This window comes from Schistocerca piceifrons, chromosome 1 (assembly GCF_021461385.2).
Source record: "Schistocerca piceifrons isolate TAMUIC-IGC-003096 chromosome 1, iqSchPice1.1, whole genome shotgun sequence".
NCBI classification, from domain to species: Eukaryota; Metazoa; Arthropoda; class Insecta; order Orthoptera; family Acrididae; genus Schistocerca; species Schistocerca piceifrons.
In genome coordinates this window covers 281,796,993-281,818,703 of record NC_060138.1, presented here as the reverse complement: position 1 = coordinate 281,818,703, position 21,711 = coordinate 281,796,993, and the positions used below count along the sequence as shown (strand labels likewise).

The 21,711-nt window shown below is 38.2% G+C and overlaps 1 protein-coding gene across 1 annotated transcript in view; it reads left to right on the top strand.

Annotated features, from left to right (window-relative positions):
• LOC124788314 (RNA polymerase I-specific transcription initiation factor RRN3-like) overlaps positions 1-21,711 on the top strand; it is a 53,811-nt gene that overhangs the window by 21,508 nt on the left and 10,592 nt on the right. The window contains 4 exon segments of the mRNA XM_047255555.1: positions 9,195-9,347; positions 15,288-15,555; positions 15,557-15,801; positions 19,755-19,933. Coding sequence (XP_047111511.1) covers positions 9,195-9,347; positions 15,288-15,555; positions 15,557-15,801; positions 19,755-19,933 — 845 coding nt within the window.

Here is a 21,711-nt window from a genome sequence, read left to right as displayed (position 1 = left end):
AGCGGTGTCAAACGGGCATACGAATGAACCATAACAGAATGAGGAAGAGAACCTTACACTCCGGGGTTATAAAAAGCAGATTGCTCTTCCAGTCGCAAGGTGGCACTGTCTGAGGGATGTGCACGCTTAAGTCGCTGCAGTGTTGCCATCACTGATCATGTTGTCGTCTGGTGGCTGGACCTGTACCATCATGTTGGTGTGAGCAAGTAGAATCAATCAAGATGAGCTGGCTCCCTGCTTCTTATGTTAATGGCAAGCATGGCACAGATGTGGTAGGTGTGGTAATTTTGGGTTACCACAAGAATCTTATCTGTTTGAAGACTAACCTGTAAGTTAGTTTAAAGTTCCATAGATTATTTTACACGATAAATTTTATGATGCGGAGTGAGTCATTTTACATTCACATCCCAAATTAATCTGTAAATATGGGTATATGCTGAACATTTATAAGTTCTTTTACATACAGATGTGTTTTGCCTCTAAGAATGAATACTTATGAAAAGACATCGTGGCAGTATGATATGAAATTCAATTACATAATAAATTTTACCTGGATATAGTTTTAAAATGCTGTGACTTATGGGATTTTAAAATTAAATGAACAACATTTTTTTATTATCGTCTTGAAGAAACGGCAATATTCATACTCTGAGGATTTATTAATCTGTGTATCTACTTCATTTGAGCATAAAAAGTAAGAAACATTTATAGTACCAATAAATTATACTCAGCATTCATGAGAAAAATACTTGAATACATAATGATAAATGGAACATTCTTCTTAAATGAAAATGAAACTTCCCGATTCACTCCTTGTTAATAATCATCCAGTCATATATAGTATTCCAAAAGTTTTTTATTTCCTCCTCATTACACGGGTATCCCTCTAACGTCTTCATATCGGTTGTAAAATTAATGAAGTGTACTTTTTTGGCATTGTAATGTTCCTTGGATCACCGTTTAGAAGACTGAATGTGTGATGTACAAGGCCGTTAATCCATTGGCTCACCTAAAGTACATCAAAATGTTCTCTTGAGTAAGCAGAATGGTTATATGTTAAATAATGTTAAATAGTCTTCACGGGTTTGCCGCCAGATGGAGGTGTGCAAATTGCACAATATTTGCTCGGAGCAACTGTCCAACATCTTCAGGTGGTTCAACATTGCTGATGGCTAGGTACAGCAGACGGTATCCGCATGCCGATGTCCTGTATACAGAACCTGCATGCGAAGAATGTGCAGGCATGGAAATCACTCATGCACAATGATTAGCAGATAGAGGGTGCCATACTAAAAAACCTTTGCCAAAAACCACAGAGTGGCCCTCCTGTGCGTGCACTGCATGCTGTGTTTACAACAGTGCGGCCAGACATCACTCACTAAAAAACTATACTAGGCCAATGTTATGATGGGTGTGTTATCGAAGAAATCTTAATTTTCTCAGCATGATTTAATAGCAGCCAGTGCAGGGTTCCAGGCTGAGCTCAGTTGAAATCCAGCATACCTGTTGATGAGATTATTGGCTGTACGGATATGTATTGCTTCTTTAATCATGCAATCCCAGAAAGATGATACCAGGGATAAAACTTCTGTCTTTTCATAAATCGTGTGGTGTCTTGTATTCAGACAGTGTTCTGCAATTGCTGACTTTTCTGGTTAATATAGGCATGCCTGACGCTGATGTTCATCACAGTGTTCTTGTACTGTGCAACATGTCTGGCCTATATATGCTGCCCCACATTGGCTGCTATTAGACCATGACGAGAAAATTAAGCTTTTTTTCGTCAAAATATCCACGGGTGTGCTGCCGGTCTATAGTGTCCAACGGGCACAATATTTCGGCGATCATACATGTCGCCATCATCAGGTGAACTGACGGACTGAGCTCCTGTGAACGTGCCGGCACGGAGATCCGTACGCTATGGCTGCTCAGAGGGAACTGGGTTCGGTCGCGGCGGTGGCCGATTTAAATACCCTCCGCCCGCGGCGCGCTCCCTCCGCCGTCCGCGCCCCGCGCCACGGTCGCGCGGTGGAACAGATTGCGACGGCGTCTGAGATGACGTCGGAGTGATGGCTCTGTCCGCCGTGATCGTCACAACTATACGTTTGCTCGATTTACTCTTGATTAACCCGATCGCTGGTTCCCAAGCCTTGCTAAGATTATAGCCACAGTCACGGTTTATGAGGTCGTCATTGGTGCGAATTTCGATGGCCTCTAACAACGCTGTCCCAGTATCTCGACGTCTGTACCAGAATCCTCGTGCGGTCATATTCCATGGCGTGATTTTCCGACAAACAATGTTCAGCGACCGTCGACTTGCTCGGATACATCAGACGAGTGTGCCTCTGGTGTTCACGGCATCGATCCTCGACGGTACGCATCGTCTGACCAATATACGACTTGCCACATTGACACGGAATCTGGTACACGCCGGCCTTCCTCGAACCGAGGTCATCTTTGGCGCTCCCCACCAGTGCACGACTGTTAGTAAACATAAAGTACAGTGCATGTGCAGGAGGGCCGCTCTGATTTTCGGCAGATGGCTTCTTAGTATGGCACCATCTATCTGCAAATCATTGTGCATGCGTGATTTCCGTGACAGCGCATTCTTCGCACGCATGTTCTATGTACATGGCGTCAGCGTGCAGCTACTGTCAGTCGTACCTAGCCACCAGCTAGATGAAGATGTCGGACTCTTGCTCTGAGGAAATATTGTGGAATTGGTACATCATCATGCGACAAACCTGTGAAGACTATTTAACAACATATCAGCCGGGAAAGTGTGAAGAGTCACAATGTTAAATAACATAGTGCCTATCTTTCCTCACATCTAGTGCTCTTGTCGTTGTCCAAGAAGTTGATTGTTCTGCATGAAAAAGGACACTCTGAACAGTTGGTCATGTGCTGTCCAGTCTGCTCTTCACCACATAAGCAATCTCAAGAAAGTATCACACTAGAACTTCTTGACTCTTAGCCTGACAACACTGGTACAAAGGTGATTCAGAGCTTCTGAAGTTGCTCAGCTTTGATTAAAACCTGCAGGTGGTATCTGGGCTGTTTTTCACCCTTTTGCCAAGCCAACTGTAGGTTGTTATGGGGTCATTCCACACCAAGTGGTCTAAAACTGAAAAAAGTTCCCACCATCATGGTCTCCAATTTTCGTCAAATTTTAACTGTAGCTTTAGTCAAGTGTTGAAGTAAGTTTCCCAAGATTTCAGGCCTCTAGCTGCAATAGCTGCTGATCTAGACCCCCTTGTCTGAAGTGTACTTAGTCCGTGTGCATGCAACATAAAAAAAATGTCATATTTGGAGTCTAATAAAATCGAAACTAATTCATAAGAATGGTTAGTAAGATGCGACCCTGTACAGTTTTTTTTGCTGATTCCAACGAAATTATGTATAACATTACTCATGCAAACCCCGGTCAAATAACTCGACTCAAAGTATACTTCAAAATTTGTCGTGACACAACGCGACAAATTTTGACCAATATTAAGACTGCAATGATTTCCTTGCAGTTGAAGATATGGACTTGAACTTTTGGCCAAGCTTCATGCTTGTGCTAGACATAATGCAGCCGGATTTGCAATGATCCAGGCCATATGGTCGCCCTGCAGTATCTCTTCAAATTAGGCAGTGTCAGCACAAACGGTAAAATTTACCAAAGTTTCAAGCCAATTACTAAAAAATAGTTGGCCTGAATCTGCTTGTGAATAGTATCACCTAAAAGAGAAACTCTTGCTCTACAAGACTGACATTTGTTTTTTTTGCAACGCGACCATTAAGTACTCATTAACTCACATCAAAGTTGTTATATTTTGTATGCGCGATGCACTAATTTTTCTTCATTTCTAGGAATTTGAATCTTAATAGTCGCTTAGAATTACTGATATAATTGGATATTTCATTCGTGTTTTATTCAGTGATTGGCCAGTGAGAGATGTCAGAAGTTAATGAAGAAGAAGAATCGTTGGCCCCCTGTTCAATTGGAAAAGATGCTGCTGCATCGAAGTGCCATGTTATCTTCTATGCTAAGAAGACTGGATTCAAAGCGTTTAGTGATTTCACAGAATGTGACCAGAAATTGCTTGTTTCGCGTTCAGAAGCCAAACTTGACGAAAATTCCATCATTTGCTTCCACCATGAAGCCCTCTTCCTACATGAATATCAAGCGATGCAAAAGAAATGTTGCAATCCATTCAAGAAGAGGAATCACAATGTAAAAGCTGGACTTAGACTGCTTGATAATGAAACAGCTGCCAAACTTTGCCTGTTAAAGAAAAAAGAAGTGATTGATATAAAACCTGGTCAGAAGCTTTGCCCTCGCTGCATGTCGGCACTGAACCAAAAGCTAGAAGATTCATCATCACTATCAACCCAATCTGAACAAGATTTCACAACGGATGAAACTGAACCAGCCATCAACAAAAGTTTATCATTTATTGGTGCTTCACCATTGAAAAGAAGACAACTAAGTAAAAGAGATAAGCAAAGCTATGCAAAAAGAAAGATCTTGGATGCACAAAGTTTAATTGGGAATCAAATTGCTGCTGCTGTAGGAATCAATTACGATGAACAGCCAAGTTCAAGTAAAAGTCGCCCATGCAATAATTGTGCAGATCTTGATAATCTTATAGAAGAGTTGAAAGAAAAATGTAAAGTGTCAAATCGTAGGACAAAAGTTCAAATATTGACCTTGGTTCCAAGAAGCTGGACAATTAAAGATACGACAACAGCATTTAATGTATCAGAAAGAATGGTAAAGCAAGCGAGAAAACTGAAGAATGAGCAAGGTGTTCTAGCTTTTCCAGCAAATCGGCAAGGAAGGAAGCTTTCAGATGAAGTTGTCCAGAAAGTACATGACTTTTTTCAAGATGACGAATTCAGCAGACTTTGTCCAGGGGAGAAAGACTGTGTGCCTGTGAGAATTTCAGGAACAAAGGTGTACAAGCAAAAGCGGTTGTTGCTTTGCAATTTGAAGGAAATGTACGTGTCTTATCAGAAGCAAAATGGACCAGAAATTGGCTTCTCAAAGTTTTGCGAGCTTAGACCAAAATGGTGTGTTACAGTTGGCTCTGCTGGAATGCACTCAGTTTGTGTCTGTACAATACACCAAAATGTCAAGCTTATGCTCACTGGTGCATCAATCAATGAAGACTACAAGGAAATTCTTAGCAAAGCTGTTTGCAGCTTGGAAAACAAGGATTGTATGCTTCATCGTTGTGAAAACTGCCCTGGTCCAGAAGGTGTAGAAGCAGTTATTGCAACATATTTTGAAGATAATGACCCTGAAGAACTGATTGAGTACAAACAATGGATTCATACCGACAGGGATACTTTAGAAACAAAGCAGCTTTCAACAGAAGAGTATGTTGAAGATATTGCAGCAAAAATTTGGAACCTGTCTTGTCATCACTACATTGCCAAGCATCAAAGCCAGCACCTGAAAGCTCTCAAAACTGATTTGAAAGAAGGCGAATTCATAATACTAATGGATTTTGCTGAAAACTATTCATTTATTGTTCAAGATGCAGTGCAAGGCTTTCACTGGGAAAACAGTCAAGCAACAGTTCATCCATTTGTAGTCTACTACTGTGAAAACGAAGAGGTGCAATGTGTGAATCTTTGTGTTATTAGTGACTGCCTTCGACACGATACGATTACTGTCCATGTTTACATTGGAAAAGTAATCAATTACCTGAAGATGCAATTTTCCAAAATAAGCCACATCCACTACTTCAGTGATGGTTCAGCTGCACAATATAAGAATTTCAAGAATTTTCTCAACTTATGCTATCACAAAGAAGATTTTGAAATAACAGCAGAATGGAATTTCTTTGGAACAAGCCATGGAAAGTCGCCTTGTGATGGCATTGGAGGCACAACAAAACGGTTGGCAGCAAGAGCAAGTTTGCAACGTCCATATGAAAACCAGATTCTAACACCCAAAGATCTTTTCAACTTCTGCAATGATAATATCAATGGAATCAAATTCTTTTTCATCAGCAAAGAGGAAGTTGAAGAAGAAAAAGCTTCTCAAGAAGAAAGATTCCTGCAAGGGCACACTCTAGCTGGCACAAGAGAAAACCACCATTTTTTGCCCATTGATATGACGACAATTAAGGTCAGTAGAGTTTCTAATGATGCGACATCTTTTTTGGCGAAAATTAGTGCTGCTGAAGTAGTAGTTCAAGTCATGGATCTTCAGCCTGGGCAGTATGTTGCTTGCATTTATGAAAAGAAATGGTGGATTGGAAACATCGTTGAAATCTCAGTCGAACAGAAAGATGCTTTCATAAGCTTTATGCATCCTCATGGTCCTGCAAGTTCATTTTATTGGCCCTTAAGACGTGATACTTGCTGGATTCCAGAACAACTTATCATTGGTGTTATTCCAGCTCCATCAGTGACATCATCTGGTCGGCAATACAGTTTTCCTGAAAGCATTCTCTTGCAAATCAACGATGCTTCCAGAATGATGAAGTAACTGAGGAAGACAGGCTTGGGAACCTGCATAAAGAAACCCACAATCAGGCTTGGGATCCTGTGGTAAAGACACCCTGTAATCAGGCTTGGGAACCTGCAGTAAAGATACCCACCCGTGGCTGTTACTGCATGGCTATCGGGCGTGGCCCCTATGGCGATGGGGATGCTGGTTTTATTGTGATAACCAGTAATGGCTCAGCCATCATGGACCAACGCAGGGCACTGCGCACACAAAATATAAGATACTTTGACCTGAGTAAATAAGCACTTAATGGAAGCGTTGCAAAAGAAAAATATATCCATCTTGTAGAGCAAGAGTTTCTCTTTCAGATGATACTATTCACAATTAAATCCAGGCTGACTATTTTGTAGTAATGGGCTTTGAACTTTGGTAAATAAAGCCATTTGCGCTGACACTGCCAAATTTGAAGAGATTTTGCAAGGCGACTATAAAGCCTGGGTAGTTGGAAATCCAGCTGTATTATGTCCAGCACAAAGATAAGACTTGGTAAAAAGTTCAAGTCCATATCTTTATCTGCAAGGAAATTATTGCAGTCTGAATATTGGTCAAAATTTGTCGCATTAAGTCACGACAGAATTAGGGGTACACTTTGAGTCGACTTGTTTGACCGGATTTTGCATCAGTAATCTTATAATTAATTTCGTTTGAATCAGCACAAAAAACTGTACAGGGTCTCATCTTACTAACCATTCTTATGAATTGGTTTCAATTTTATGAGACCCCAAAAATGGCATTTTGTCTGATGTCGCGCGCATGCGAACTTACTACCCTTCAGACAAGGGGGTGTAGATCAGCAAGTATTGCAGCTAGAGGCTTGAAATCTTGAGAAACTTAATTTAGCACTTGACTAGTGCTACAGATAAAATTTGAAGAAAATTGGAGACATGATGGTGGGAAGGTTTAGACCACTTGGCATGGAATGACCCTATGATATCCTACTTGTTTTGGGACTAGTTTTGAATCTGGTGAACCAAAGGTGATGGAATAAAGGTCTACGCTGCAGCCTGAAGGTATGTGAATAATGTTCCGTATTGAATGCAGTTCATTGTGAAAAAAATGAGACACTCAAAAAGAGCCATTTGAAGCTCCATTTAATGAATTGTTTGTAAGCCATACCTCTTTCTTTGAAGAACTTTTGCTCTTCTCAAAACTCTCGCTACACTTTTATTTTGGGATTACTGCATAAAGTTATTTATTGTACATGTACAATCTTTTTATTTATTTCTGTATCCATCTGAGTATGGGAAAGGTGGTCAGTTGTGGCCTTTGTGAAGGAACCATCTTAGTATCTGCTTTAAATGGCTTAGGAAAACCAAAATGATGATGGCTGCACAGAGAAAGCCACCCTCCTGAATATGAGGTCATTGTCTTAATAACTTAACTGCTTCATTTGGTTGGTCCCTGTTGTACAGTGTTCGTTGATATACAGTTTTGTTTGCTAACTTATAGTATGAAACAGTTCACTTTTCATTGCGGCACATACTGACACCCACTGGTGCCTCTTCAGCCATGAAAGTGCTGCAATGCCCTTTGCACAGAATCCAGTCTTCCCAGAAAACTGATTCCCAGCCTGTAAACATGCAAGTCTCCTGGGGACATCTTCATGTCTTCCCATCCATCCACTTAAAACTGGATCATTATCATCCTCCCCCCGAAGATCAGTGAAATGTTGAAGTCGGCAGAATGAAAAACATTACTGTCAATCGCTAAAGATCTTGGCACATTGTGACCATGTACTGTAATGTGACAGTGTGTTGTGGTTATCCTCTAGCCACTCATCTGAGTCCTCCACAATTTTTTATTTTGTAGTATATATTATTTATGAATGATTTGCCTGCCTTTTTTTAACAGAATTAGTTTAGTAATTTTTCGCATCTCTTCAGATGGTTTATTATAGTTTTATTTCATGATAGAAAATGCTGTTTTGAGTTTTTGTTTGTTTCTCCTTGGTAAATGTAAGTCCAGAGTGATTTATTGTTCCCTGGTTGTGTATAGAACTATTGGTGGAATACTGAGTAATTACACCCCTTTTCTGAAGTTTTTGTATATTTTATTTTTCTGTTATTTGAAGGCTGTCACACTAGCCCCATTTCTCCTTGCAAGTGTATGAGTAGTTTTGTTGCACAGAAAATATCCTGTTATTATGTATGCAGCTTACTATTTGCCAAAGAGACCTTCCGTATGATTTGGGAGTAGAAATTGTTGAGATTTACTATATGAGGATCACTTGAAAATAATTTGAAGAATGTTTTTCTGACAACTGATTATGTTAGTCACTGAGAAATGTAAAAAGGAAATAGCCTTGCTTATATCTGAAATAGACTATTTTAGATTAGAATGGTGGAAATCTTGGACTGAGTGTAAACAGTAGTATAAGGAAAGACAACTGTCTGTAGCAGTGGACCATGAAATAACACATATAAGGAAGATATTGATGACTCGAGCTGAGCCATGGAATTTAAGTTTGTCCTAATGCCACTTCCTGTCATGCCCACCCATGCCACCCATGGTAGTGTAGAAAGGTATTTGGGTGGGGGGGATGCTGAGGCTAAGAAATTGTTCTGCTTCAGTCAGACACCTTGTTTGTTTCGGTTGCTGAAAGTATCTTCTGTATGGTTTAGTTGCTTTGAAATTATGCTCCATAACATGTAATTTGCAATTTTAAATTAGAATTTTCTCTTTACAGGTCATCAGCTTTGTTAGTAAAAACAATTAGGCATCACTTTCCATATCTAAAGCGAAGTGCTCATGAACATGAGTGCTACATTTATAATATTCTCAAGGTTTTTGACTATCAACCAGATCTACGGACAGATCTTCTTCTACTCGTTGCCAGCAGGTAGGTTGCCTCTGATATCTTTGTTCAAATTTAGATGCATCTGCAGAAAAGGCTTTCAAAAATTAGTCTTTATAAAATAATCACTAAGATTTGTGTATAGTAATCAGTGGCAAGATGATGGGTTGGTGTTGTTGTTTCTAATTATGTTGTAATTTGCTTAACAAGTAATTATCCATGAAATTTATCATACTATTCAATTCAAGAAATAATATATTTAAACTACAGATTTTTTATGGCTGCAGTAATGTAAAAATCAGAAGTGAGAGATACAATCATGCAGGGTCACTTGAGAATTCTTCAAAATCATCCATTGTAATAGTTCTGATGATGTCCAGCAATGCATTTTATTCTTTACCAAATTTCCCCAGCAAGAGGGCTTAAATGATAGGTAGATTAAAATAGCATTGTGACTGACAGATACCTGTTGTGGAATGAAGTTTTCAGCTCAACAACAACATGTCATATGCCCATGTGATAAGCAGTAGTGCGCACACAAAGTACACCCTACAGCCTGCTTCACCTGGCCTCCGCCTAATCAGTTGGAGCTGCTGTCACCAGGCAAGCTAACGTTTGTACCTGCACAGTAGGCAACACAGTGGGCACATGAGGCCCAGCAAACAGCCGACCACTACCATTAAACTTGTATCATTTCAAGAAAATCAATAATTTTATCATTACTCCTGTGATAGCTTAAGCATTTGAATTGTGCAGTTTGTACCTCCCAGGAAGATAAAGTGACTGTAGAGTATCTCAAATTTTTAGAATTTGTCTGCCATACTCACTTTTGACAGTATCTATATCTGTATCTATACTCTGCAATTTGCCTTATGGTGTGTTCTGAAGATACAAATAAATGTTCAAAATACTTACATTATATGTCTTAATGGTGCATGTCACCAATTTTTCAAATAATCCCATATTATTCAGTATTAAGTAATCTTAACAGATTTCTGGACCTTATAAAAATAAAATTTGCACTTTTATTTATAAATAGTATGGTATTCCCTTTGTAGCTTCTTGTGTGATTTGGTGCCATATGACACAACTTTTCCATCGGGTGTATAGCCTGGTGCAGTGATGAATATCCATTTGTGACATCAGGTCATTATTGAAGTTTCCATTAGATTATGTTAAATGGAATTCCATGCTGAAAGCATTGCTTCCAATTTACTTTGTGTAATGACGAAGTGAGATGGTGGCAATGGATAAAGCACTGGACTCGCATTCAGGAGAACCCTTATTTAAAGCCCCATTAAACCATTCTCATTTGATTGTTCTTTCATTGTGCTTGAGGTAAATTTTAGAATGGCTGATTTCTTTGCCCAAAGCTGCAAATGAGCTAGTGCTCTGTCTCAAGTTGATGATACTTTACAGCTCGAGAATGAACATTTCAGAAAACTCTGACATCAGTTCTATTGTTGATGTGAACACAAAAAATGTCATTTTTCACCAAACTTCTTTTTTTACCTGAAGCTGAAAGAACTAAACAAAGTAGTTCTGTGTTCCACAGCTTCCATAAATTGTAGAAATGACACATCATCATAAGCTCCTGTTCAGTGTAGTCTTTGTGTGTCTAGTTTTTGTCACGGACCATTTTCCAGCGCCTGTACATATGTCATTGATACATGAAAATTTGTGGTGAAAAGGTTGTTTGAAAAATTGTAGCAGAATGCAAGCAAAACTTGCAGATTTTTGTTAACAACAAGAGTTACATATTGTTATCAAAAGAAATAAAGTCAAAAATGTAATATTTATAGGTAACGTATAGTCCTGCAGAGGCAGATGTATGGAATGTCAGTTATAGACAACTGTGCAGAGAATACACAATATAAAATTGCAAAGAATTGCCTTCATGACTGATATTACATTTGTTACAGTGTATTGTGTAAATTTTTACTGTATTTTTTGTTTGTCAGTTACTTGTTCATTCAAAACGAAATTTTTTATCTTTAGCGTAATGTGAACAAATTTCTGTTCCTTGTGTCAGACCCGTATGTCCACTTTTGCGTGCTTAACATAGAATAATAATACTATTTCTAATTTTATGTACTACATGCTTTTTATCACGTAAATACTTGGCAGTTGTCAATGGATTGCTGTAGTTGGTGTTACATCACATGTATATTTTTCTACTGGTTTGTCAAATGTAATATTTATTGCAGCTGCTACACTATACTGTTCATATCTACCCAATTATTAGTAGCCGGGTGCTGGGGCAGATTTATGTCCTTTAGTAGACTGAATTGTATTTCCAGTCCAAAAACCAATTTTTACTCCTATTTTACTAAATACTGATAGCTAATTTTGCCCCATGTTTTTGCAGTATATCATAAGATTACAATTTTGGTTTCTGTTTTTTCTCTTCATTTATTAATGTTCCTTCTCCGCTTGTTTTCTTGTAGTTCTTAGTTTATGAAATATATAGAGATAGTAGAAATATAAGAATATTTAAGGATTACAGCAGTTTTCCATGGCTATGTGTATCATTGTAATTATCTCTGTTTCACTGTTGTTATCTGATAGTGGTAAGCAAATCATTTTGTCAGCTGTGGCAAGCTACTAACATTAAATATACTATAATGCATTCTACAGGTTTTAAATAAACGAAATATCTCTATCAAAACTGAAATAACTAAACACTCAGTCACTTAGCGATTACCCCTTGTGACATAACGACAAACAACATTCGATTAAAGTGGAGTATCCCACATAGAAGATCGCAAATATTAATATGGGCAATACCACAATATTCTTCCTTGATATATTAAATGCTGTTAAAATAATTTCATCTTTCCATCATCAAAAATTATAGTTATGCCTGTGTCTGAATCGATAACAAGTTGAGAGTATTATAGCAGTATATGCACCTCTGTGCATGCTATCATTTGAAAAAAGAGAGAGGGGGAGGGGGGGGGGGGGGGGGGAGAGTGAGTTTCAATACATTGAACCATTTATGAAATATGATGGATATTACCACCACACGGTTCACATTGTGTGTGGCTAGAACACTAGGCCCAATACACACCACCCACCTGTGGATATAAAAACCAGTAGCTTGAGAATGTTGATACATACTGCTCTGCTCTCAGCTTTAAATAAAATTTCAGTATCTTAGCACATTTCACACATTGCAATCACTGGTGTAAAACGAACAGTATGCAAAGTTTACTCAATGTGTTTTTACCTCTGCGAAGCTCTTAAAGTATCATGCAACACTTTACTTCATTGGATACAGCACAGTAACTAAGACAAACAATAAAAGTAAATTCAGTTCTTTATTGAGTGAAGATGAGAAAGAATCAGTTGTTTTTTTTCTAAGTAGTTTTCTTAAAATCGGATGATATGTATTTCATTGTGGTTGGCATGTCCACTCACGTGTTGCCAACAGTTCGTGTGACTCTCGTGTAGATATAACAACTAATATCATCAGAATGGTGATATATATTGCTCTGCTTTCAGCTTTAAATACGGGGCGTATATGCCCCAGGACAATTGGAAAATGTAGAGAAAAAACAGGAATTTTTTAGTCAGGGAAAACCCGGAAATTGTTTACAATTGCAGGAAGTTTTCATTGTTTTAGTTCCCAGTTAAATTTCTATAATTTTGCCTGGTAAGAAGTTATACTGTAACAACGAATTTTATATTAGCCTGCTGCACAGAGTAGTATTGCAACAATAAGACAGAAATGGGAGAATAACACCAAAAGAAAACTTTGGTTACAAAGAAAATGTGCGATTTACAACAACAAGGCACGGTGCACCCAAGATATCTGCTGACAGTAGAATATGTTGTAGGAATTAGCATAAGAATATGCAATACTTCGTACCAACAGACTGCTTTCGATGAGCAAGACATCACTACTGTTTACATTTCTATCAGGTCACAGGAAAATATTGCAAATGTTGGTTTGAAAAGCATTATTTTCAAAGTAGATTTACCTTAATGCAAGATGAATTGCATCATGTGTGAATGTGTGATGAATTTCTTTAGTCACAAAGTGTTCTGACTCTCATTCAGAACTTAACACTATCAGCACCAGACACTTATAAAAATACTGGACTCATAAGACCAGCCAGTCATCCTATTATCTAAAATTTTACTGGCATATTTCATTTGATATATCTTAATGGGAAACACACACTAAAAACGACAAAGTTCCAAGGTTTAGTTCTTTCATTGATTATAAATTATATAATAATGATGCCAAAAAGTATACTTATAAAAGTAATTATACTTAGAAAAAAGTGTGAAGTGAGTTCTTGAGCAATTTTGCATGTAATTGGCTTTTCTATAAAAAAAGCCAAAGTGCCCTGGCATACAGAGGGATATATTGTAATCAGAGCAATGCCAGTTTACTCCATTTCTGCTTCTTTTGCCAGCAAATTGTCTTGTCTTCTCAAAACTTCACCACAAACAGATCTAATGTTTGCTACTGCTTCTTTCGAAGTGATGCTGTAAATTGACAATAAAAGGCAGCATGTGTTAAGTGACATGTAGTGGGACGTTTGTACCTTGTTCTCAAATGAAATAATTCCAGTTACCATTGTATTATTTGTCCCTTCTTTTGTTTTAGAATAAGAGATTTTATTCCGTAAAATATTTTGTCAGTTTTTAAAATCTTCTCCCCCCCCCCCCCCTTCCTGTTTGTGTGTTTGCGCCACTATAGTGATGTTTGATGTTGCTGTTGGCCAAGTACATCACATGTGCTGAATATCTGTTGTCATTGGCTGGCAAGATCACTAGACAGAAGCCACGATTGGCTGACAAAAGTGCATCTAGCTTTCAGTGCGTTGGAAGCTAGTATGCTGTATTCATTGGAAATCTTATTTATACTTTTATAATATGAAAACATGCAGTGTACATGTTACTTCTGCAAGAATCTGAAAATTTCATTCAGTTTGTTGTTTAGCTGGATGTATCAAAGTATCAAAGACAAAAATTAGTTCTTTATCAAGCAGACACCGACTTGTATGATGTGTAATTTTCCTTAAAATCAGATAAATAGTATTTCATTAGTGGCCTGCCTGCCCACTCAACTACACCTCCAACAATTTGTGAACAGAATCAACACCCCCATGGAGCAAAAAATTATTACTGTGGTTTGGTTCCCAGTGACTGGGAATGTATTAGAGCAATATTACTAATAGACTCATCTTTTCCTTTAGTTACTACAGTTATGAATATATGTACAACAGCAGATTTATGGAGGAATACCTATGTAAGAACACTAAGTTACTGAGATGAATTGAAAGTGAGACTTCGCTTTCATCATAGGCTTCAAATGTGCTGCTAAAAACTCTAGGAAAGACATAATTCTTAGGCGTGAAACAATATTGACATACTTAATGTGTTTCTCTTTGCAGTGATTTATTTCTGAAGGTATTTTAAAGTGAAAAACTTAAGTTGTTTTAGTAACTGTGTTCATTTCGTATCTGGGCTGGCGAAACCCAGAACAGCAGACAAAATCGTCATACCCAGCCCTCCAGGAATATTCAGCACAGGGTCTCAGGCTGTGCGGCAGAACCAGTTATTCCATGGAACGCAGCGAGCATGTTTTTACTATTCAGAGGAGTAAGCAAGTTGTTGAATCTTCTAGTAGAGTTGTTTTCTACCTCGTTAATATTTTTGTACATACATACATACACGCAATGCTTACTGTTAACAAAAATCTGTAAGTATTGCTTGTATTTTACTAAAATTTTCAAACATACTTTCCACCAGAAGTTTTCTTGTAGCCATGACATATGTGTAACAGGTGCTGGAAAATGGTCTCTGACCAAAGCTAGTCTCACGATAAAGAAATGTCATTTCTACAATAACTAAACAAGTACGTCCACACGTAAATAATTTATAATAACTTATTTGCCAAGGTATACTTGTTGTAGTTTTTATCTGTTAGGGTGAAATTATGGTAATGGGTGAATTTTCCTTTTCTTTCAGGTTGACAATTTTGGATGTAAATGCACCAAAAGCAGCTATAGAAGAATTAGAAGAAGAGAATGAACTCGAAATTGACATGGATGACCAAGACGTATTCGCTATGGATGATAGTGAAGCCCATGAAGATCACATGGCAATTAAACCTCAATCACCGCACAGAATGAAACATCCTATCGCAAATACATTAGATATTATAATGGAGCGTTTATTTCAGTACATGCACACTGAATGCCATGAACTAAAAGACCCAACACTCCTGAATTGGGACCCGAACAAAAAAACTTTATCATGAAATGTTGACAGTATTTGACAAAATGATACTTCCAACTTACGCGTGTCATCATATACAGTTTCTCATGTTCTATCTCTGCAGTTTCAAACAGGCATTAGCCGAGTCTTTTCTTAATTACCTGTGGCAAAAAGTTTGTTCTCCAAATGTTGCACCAGTGATTCGTCAGACAGCTGTCTTGTATATATCCAGCCTACTGGCACGAGCTACGTACATCCCGGTGTCGTAAGTTCATTTACTTCTTTTGTGTTTACTGTTACATTATCTATTAGGTCATGTTGTTAAGCAAGTACAGTTTGTGTTACTATTTCCCTGCAGTAAAATTTAAATGGTATTTAAAATATTTTGACTCATAAGTCACAAAGAATGAGATGAAGAGGTTGGCACCGAAAAGTAAGTTGTAGCGAACTGCCTCAAGCCCGTCTGAAAACATGAGTCACCTCTTGCCTGGGGTGTGAGTGCAGAATGTTAATAACTCATAAGAAGTAGTGAACTGAAAACAAATCCTTAGTAGAATTAAAGTAGTTAAGTAAGGACACACTTTGACTGGTTGTAGTATAAAAGTCAATTTTAGGGAGCGTAGAAAGTAATATCTACAAGAACTGGTGATGCTTGGAGACTGCTGTTTATGATTAAAAGGGAACAGAAGTAATTAAACCGGGTGATACAAAATGTACATTAAGTTTTCTGCTCACAGATTGCTGGTATGTTCTTTGCCAGAACACCAGTTCCAGAATTTTCTGTTGTTTCTTGTACCTCATTTTCATGCCCTTTTCCTCTACCTCACATTTGCTCAAAATACTTCAATTACTTTTCATATAGTTGGAACACAGTCTCAGCATATTTCTTTAGTTTTCATTTTACCATTCAGTCTTTTATCTTGCTCTGTAACATGTTGCCTTTCACTTCCAAATTTTTAAAGAATCTGAGTAAGACATTTTGGTTTCTGCTCTGCAGGAAATGTCTATCCAAAAATGTGAAAATATTTTAGATATCTTCGTATGTGCTACATCCATTTTTCACATTTTGAATACAGTCACTTGGTGAATTTAAATTGTCTAAATTTGAGAATATATCATGTACTTAACATAAAATTTTGAATGATACACAATTTTACAGTATGTGTACAGTGCACAGTTTAAGGTCTTGGACACAAGTTTCTTTCCTCACTTATATGAGCATACTGCTTCACATTTTTCACTCATGGCTTAAAGTGTAATATAATTTTTAAAAGTTGTATGTTGTCTGTTAGTGTCATATCTTAACTCAAACAATGAGTATCTTAGAGTTGTTAACTCCTTTGTGGGCCTATATGTTCAGACAAAAGTGTTTTTGCGATGGTTATATGAGATATGTATTGTGAGCAAGGTGAAGCAATGATTTATTTATGCTTTTTCAACCAAAGTATGTTATTTGCCACTTAAAGGGATATTTAAAAAGTATGTTACCGAGTTTGTGAAATAGATTGATGGCAATTGAAATCATGTCAGAGGTAGCAAACAGTAAATTGACATGATCTATGGATGTGCAAAATTAGCATTTCAGTGCAGCTGCACAAAATAGATAAGAGTAATGCCATCCACATTCTGAATTGTAGCAGCTGTCAAAATGTCTGGTGTAATTAGGTACCATACTACAGGTTGCAGTTTGATTAGCAGTGCTGCCTGTTGCTTTACGCAGGTGGATATTCGCTGATAGATCATAGAAGTAGAAGAGAAATTTGTTTGTTCGTTCTATCTGGTACAGTGTGGCTTCTGTATTTTCACTGAGTCAGCAGTGTTACAAGCTTGACTGCGGCATTGAGGCTTGCATGTGTGTTTACTTACACTAGTATGTGCCCTAGCAGTGATTCTTGCTGTCTTGCCACAGCATGCTTCTTGTTTCTTGCAAAAGAATGCCTTGCCAGCTCCCGTCTTCTTGTCAGTGTGCAGTGACATTTCCTGTCAACTCTAGCATAGATTTCAACTGCCATTAGGAGGCTCAGTGGCACAACAGTATTATAAAGATTATTCAGTGAGTTTCGTTAATCTAATTTCTACCATCATATGTGGTGCTTAGACGTATATAACAATACAGGAAATTTCATTAGTTTTCAAATTTATGTTGTCTGAGACAGCATGGTCAAATGGTAGGTGTGTGTATGTGCATAGCTACTTAATGAAACAAATTGCTATGTTTATTATGTCAGTGGCCAGTTCAGCAAGGAATAAAAGATATATCCATTGTATTTGTTGTAATATTGCTAATGTGTCAGTTGAGTTAATCCTGATTGACTACATGTCATTTCTTTAGAGCTATCATCCTGTATAGGCAGATTGTGAAGTCATCATAGTTGATGCTGCTCCATCGTAGGTACTATCCAGGATGTGAAATTGTTGTCCCTGATATAGCCAATGAAACTTTGCATTCAGAAGTAAATAAATAAAAATACTTTCTTCGTTATATAAATAAAAGTCTTGTAGAAAATGAAAAAGAGATGATCGTCAGTTTTCAGTGGAATTAACAGTAAGGTCGTCAGCGTTGAGTGCAAGTGGATAGAGAAGAGTATTTCGAAGGCCTCTGTGAAGGGGAGAAATTGTCTGATCACATTGTAGGAAGAGAAATTGGAATTGATATGGAAGATACAGGGGATTCAGTATTAGTCAGACTTTTAATAGAACTTTGTAAGACTTGTGATCAAACAAAGCAGGATGGATAGATAACATTCCTTGGGAATTTCTGAAATCGTTGGGGGAGTGGCAGCCGTGTAGCCATTCAAGTTGAGTGTGGGATCAAAGAGTCTGGAGACATATAATCAGACTTTCGGGAGGGGGAGGGGGGGGGGGGGCACCATCCACACAATCCCAAAGATAGCAAGGGCGGCCAAGTGCAAGGACTATCATACAGTCAGATTAATGGCTCTTACATCCATATTACTAACAATTATATATAGAAGAATGGAAAAGAAAATTGAAGATCTGTTAGCCGACTATCAGCATAGTTTTGGAAAGCCAGGGCACCGGAGAAGCAGTTTGGACATTGAGATTGATCATGAAAACAAGACTTAAGAAAACTCAAGACAAGTTAATAGGACTTGGTGACCTGGAAAAAAGTGTTTGGCAGTGTGAAATGGAGCAACATGTTAGAAACTCTGAGTGAACTGGAAATAAACTGTAGGGAAAGACTGATAATATACAATATGCTCAAGAACCAAGAGGGAATTATAAGAATGGAAGATAGAGAACAAAGTGCTCAGATTAAAAAGGCCATAAACAGGGATTTAGTATTTTGCCCCTGCTGTTCAATCTGTACACTGAAGAAGCACTAAAAGAAAGATCTGAGTGGGATGAAAATTTAGGGTGAAAGGAAACATTGATATCCTCGGAGAAAGTGAAGACTAGGTACTGGTAGTGTTGAATAGAATGAACAACCTATTGAGTACAAAATGTGATTTGAGAGTAAATCGAAGAAAGATGAAAGTAATAAGGAATAGCAGAATAAGAGTAGCGATGTCAACATAACATCAAAAATAGTGACCAGGAAGCAAATCAACTGAAGAATTCTGCTACCTAGCAAGCAGAATAGTACATGGCATATGAAGCAAGTACAACATAAAATGCGGATTGATGCAGCCAAAGAGGGAATTGGTTCAAGAATAGTCTGTTAATATAAAACTTTTGACTTAATCTGAGGAAGAAATTTTTGAGAATGTATGCTTGGAGAACAGCATTGAATGGCCGTGATTCATGGACAATGGAAAAAATAAGAGAATCGAAGTGTATGAGGATGTTAAAAATGAAGTGGACTGGTAAAATGAGGAATGTGAGGAAGTTTTTTGCAGAATTGGCAAATAAAATAATATAGAGAAAACACCGACAAAAAGAAGGGGCAGAATGATAGGACATGTGTGAACATGTAAGGGATAACTTTAATGGTATTAGAGGGACGTGTAGGTAGTAAAAACTGTAGGGGAAGACAGAGATTGGAATGCAGTCAACAAATAGAGGAAAAAGAGTTACAGTGCTACTAAGATAAAGAGATTCACACAAGAAAAGAACTCATGGTGGGTTGCAGGAAATCAATCAGAAGACTGATGACTCAAAACATATTTTGGAAACCGTTTTGTAATGTTTTTCATATGATTTACCATCCATTTTTTACTATGTTTTTTTAATTTGTTTTCATTGCTTTTCTTGCAGGGTTCTGAAGAATAGAATCTCTGATATGGCTGTATGGATACATAATTATATATCCAGTCAAGATGGCCTGGAAAGTGTGAATTCTGATGTGCGTGTGCACACTGTATTTTATGCAATTTGCCAAGCATTTTTCTACATCATTGCCTTCAGGCATAAGGACCTAGTAAACACAAAATCAAGTATGTATATAAACATATTTTATTATATCTAAAAACAAAGATTCTGTAACTTACCAAACGAAAGCTTTGATACGTTGATAGAAACAATAGCAAACACACACACACACAAATTTCAAGCTTTCGCAACACACGGTTACTTCATCAGGAAAGAGGGAAGGAGAGAGAAAGACGAAAGGATGTGGGTTCTGATGGAGAGGGTAAGGAGTCATTCAAATCCCGGGAGCGGAAAGACTTACCTTGGGGGGAAAAAGGGACAGGTATACACTTGTGCGCGCGCGCACACACACACACACATATCCATCTGCACATAACAGACACAAGCAGACATATGTGTTTGTTATGTGCGGATGGATATGTGTGTGTGTGTGTGTGTGTGTGTGTGTGCGCGCGAGTGTATACCTGTCCCTTTTTCCCCCCAAGGTAAGTCTTCCGCTCCCGGGATTGGGATGACTCCTTACCCTCTCCCTTAAAACCCGCATCCTTTCGTCTTTCCCTCTCCTTCCCTCTTTCCTGATGAATCAACCGTGGGTTGCGAAAGGTTGAAGTTTGTGTTTGTTATTGTTTCCATCAACGTACCAACGCTTTCGTTTGGGAAGTTACAGAATCTTTGTTTTTGGACAAAGTTTTCCCATGTGGAATGTTTCCCTCTATTATAAACATATTTTATTATGCATTTATGAGTACTTTCAGTGAAGTATCTGTGCTTGCTACTGAAACAGTTGAATTTTGTAAGATACCATCAATATTTAGTGTTCTCAATGAATTTTATTTGCTTTCTTTGTATCGTCTCTGATAATAACAGAGATTAATCATCTTAGCAAATGAGCTGCTGAAATGTTGATAGGCACTAAAGTAAGAATATGAACTTTTCTAGTTTTTGGGATGAATCTGACACACACACACACACACACACACACACACACACACACACACGAAGCCCTAGTTGCTCTGGCTGAATATGTTGTGCCAGTACTGCAGATTGACTGGGTGAGGGGATGTCATGTTCTGTAGTTGAAGGGTGGGATGAGGCAGGAATTGGGAGGGACAGTTGTAGAAAAGTGGCTGATGACTGGATGGAGGTAGAGGCATTTGTGCATGGGATAGTAATTTGGCTCTATGAACTTCTTCTGGCTTCAGGCTGGGGAGTTGTCTACAGTGCACAGGAATGTGGAGCAGTAGACTGGGAGGGAGAGTGTGTGGGACCATTTAGAAAGTGATTCATCACAGGAAGTATGTGAGAAAAGAATATGGGTGCAGGATGGGTGAGGTTAAGGACAGGGCTAGCAGAGATTGAGCCCCAGGAAGATTATGGGATTGAGAGATGTGTTGCAAGGACAGCTCCGATCTACATAATTCAGAGAAGATAATGATATGGAGAAGGATCCAGATAGCATGAGTTGTGAAACAACCATTGAAATATAATATGTTGTGTTCAGAAGCATGTTCTGCCCCATGCTGGTGAATTCTGCTGTTTGTCAAGTTTGGCAGTGGCCATTCATTAAGGGAGGACAGCTGATTGGTCATGACCAGCCAGCATGCTGTGCAGAAATTACAGATGAACTAGTATAAGATACGACTGCTTCCACAGGGGACTCTGCCTCTGACAGGATAGGGAAAGTCTGGGCCTTCCATTCATTTGAGACCATACAGAGTGGCACGTGGAAAGCCAGAGAAAGGAATTTTGTTGACGCCTCAAACAGCAGGTGGTCTTCATTAATGTACATTATCCCAAAGAAGGGTAACAGTTGGCACCCTGATGGCATTTACAGATAATGCAA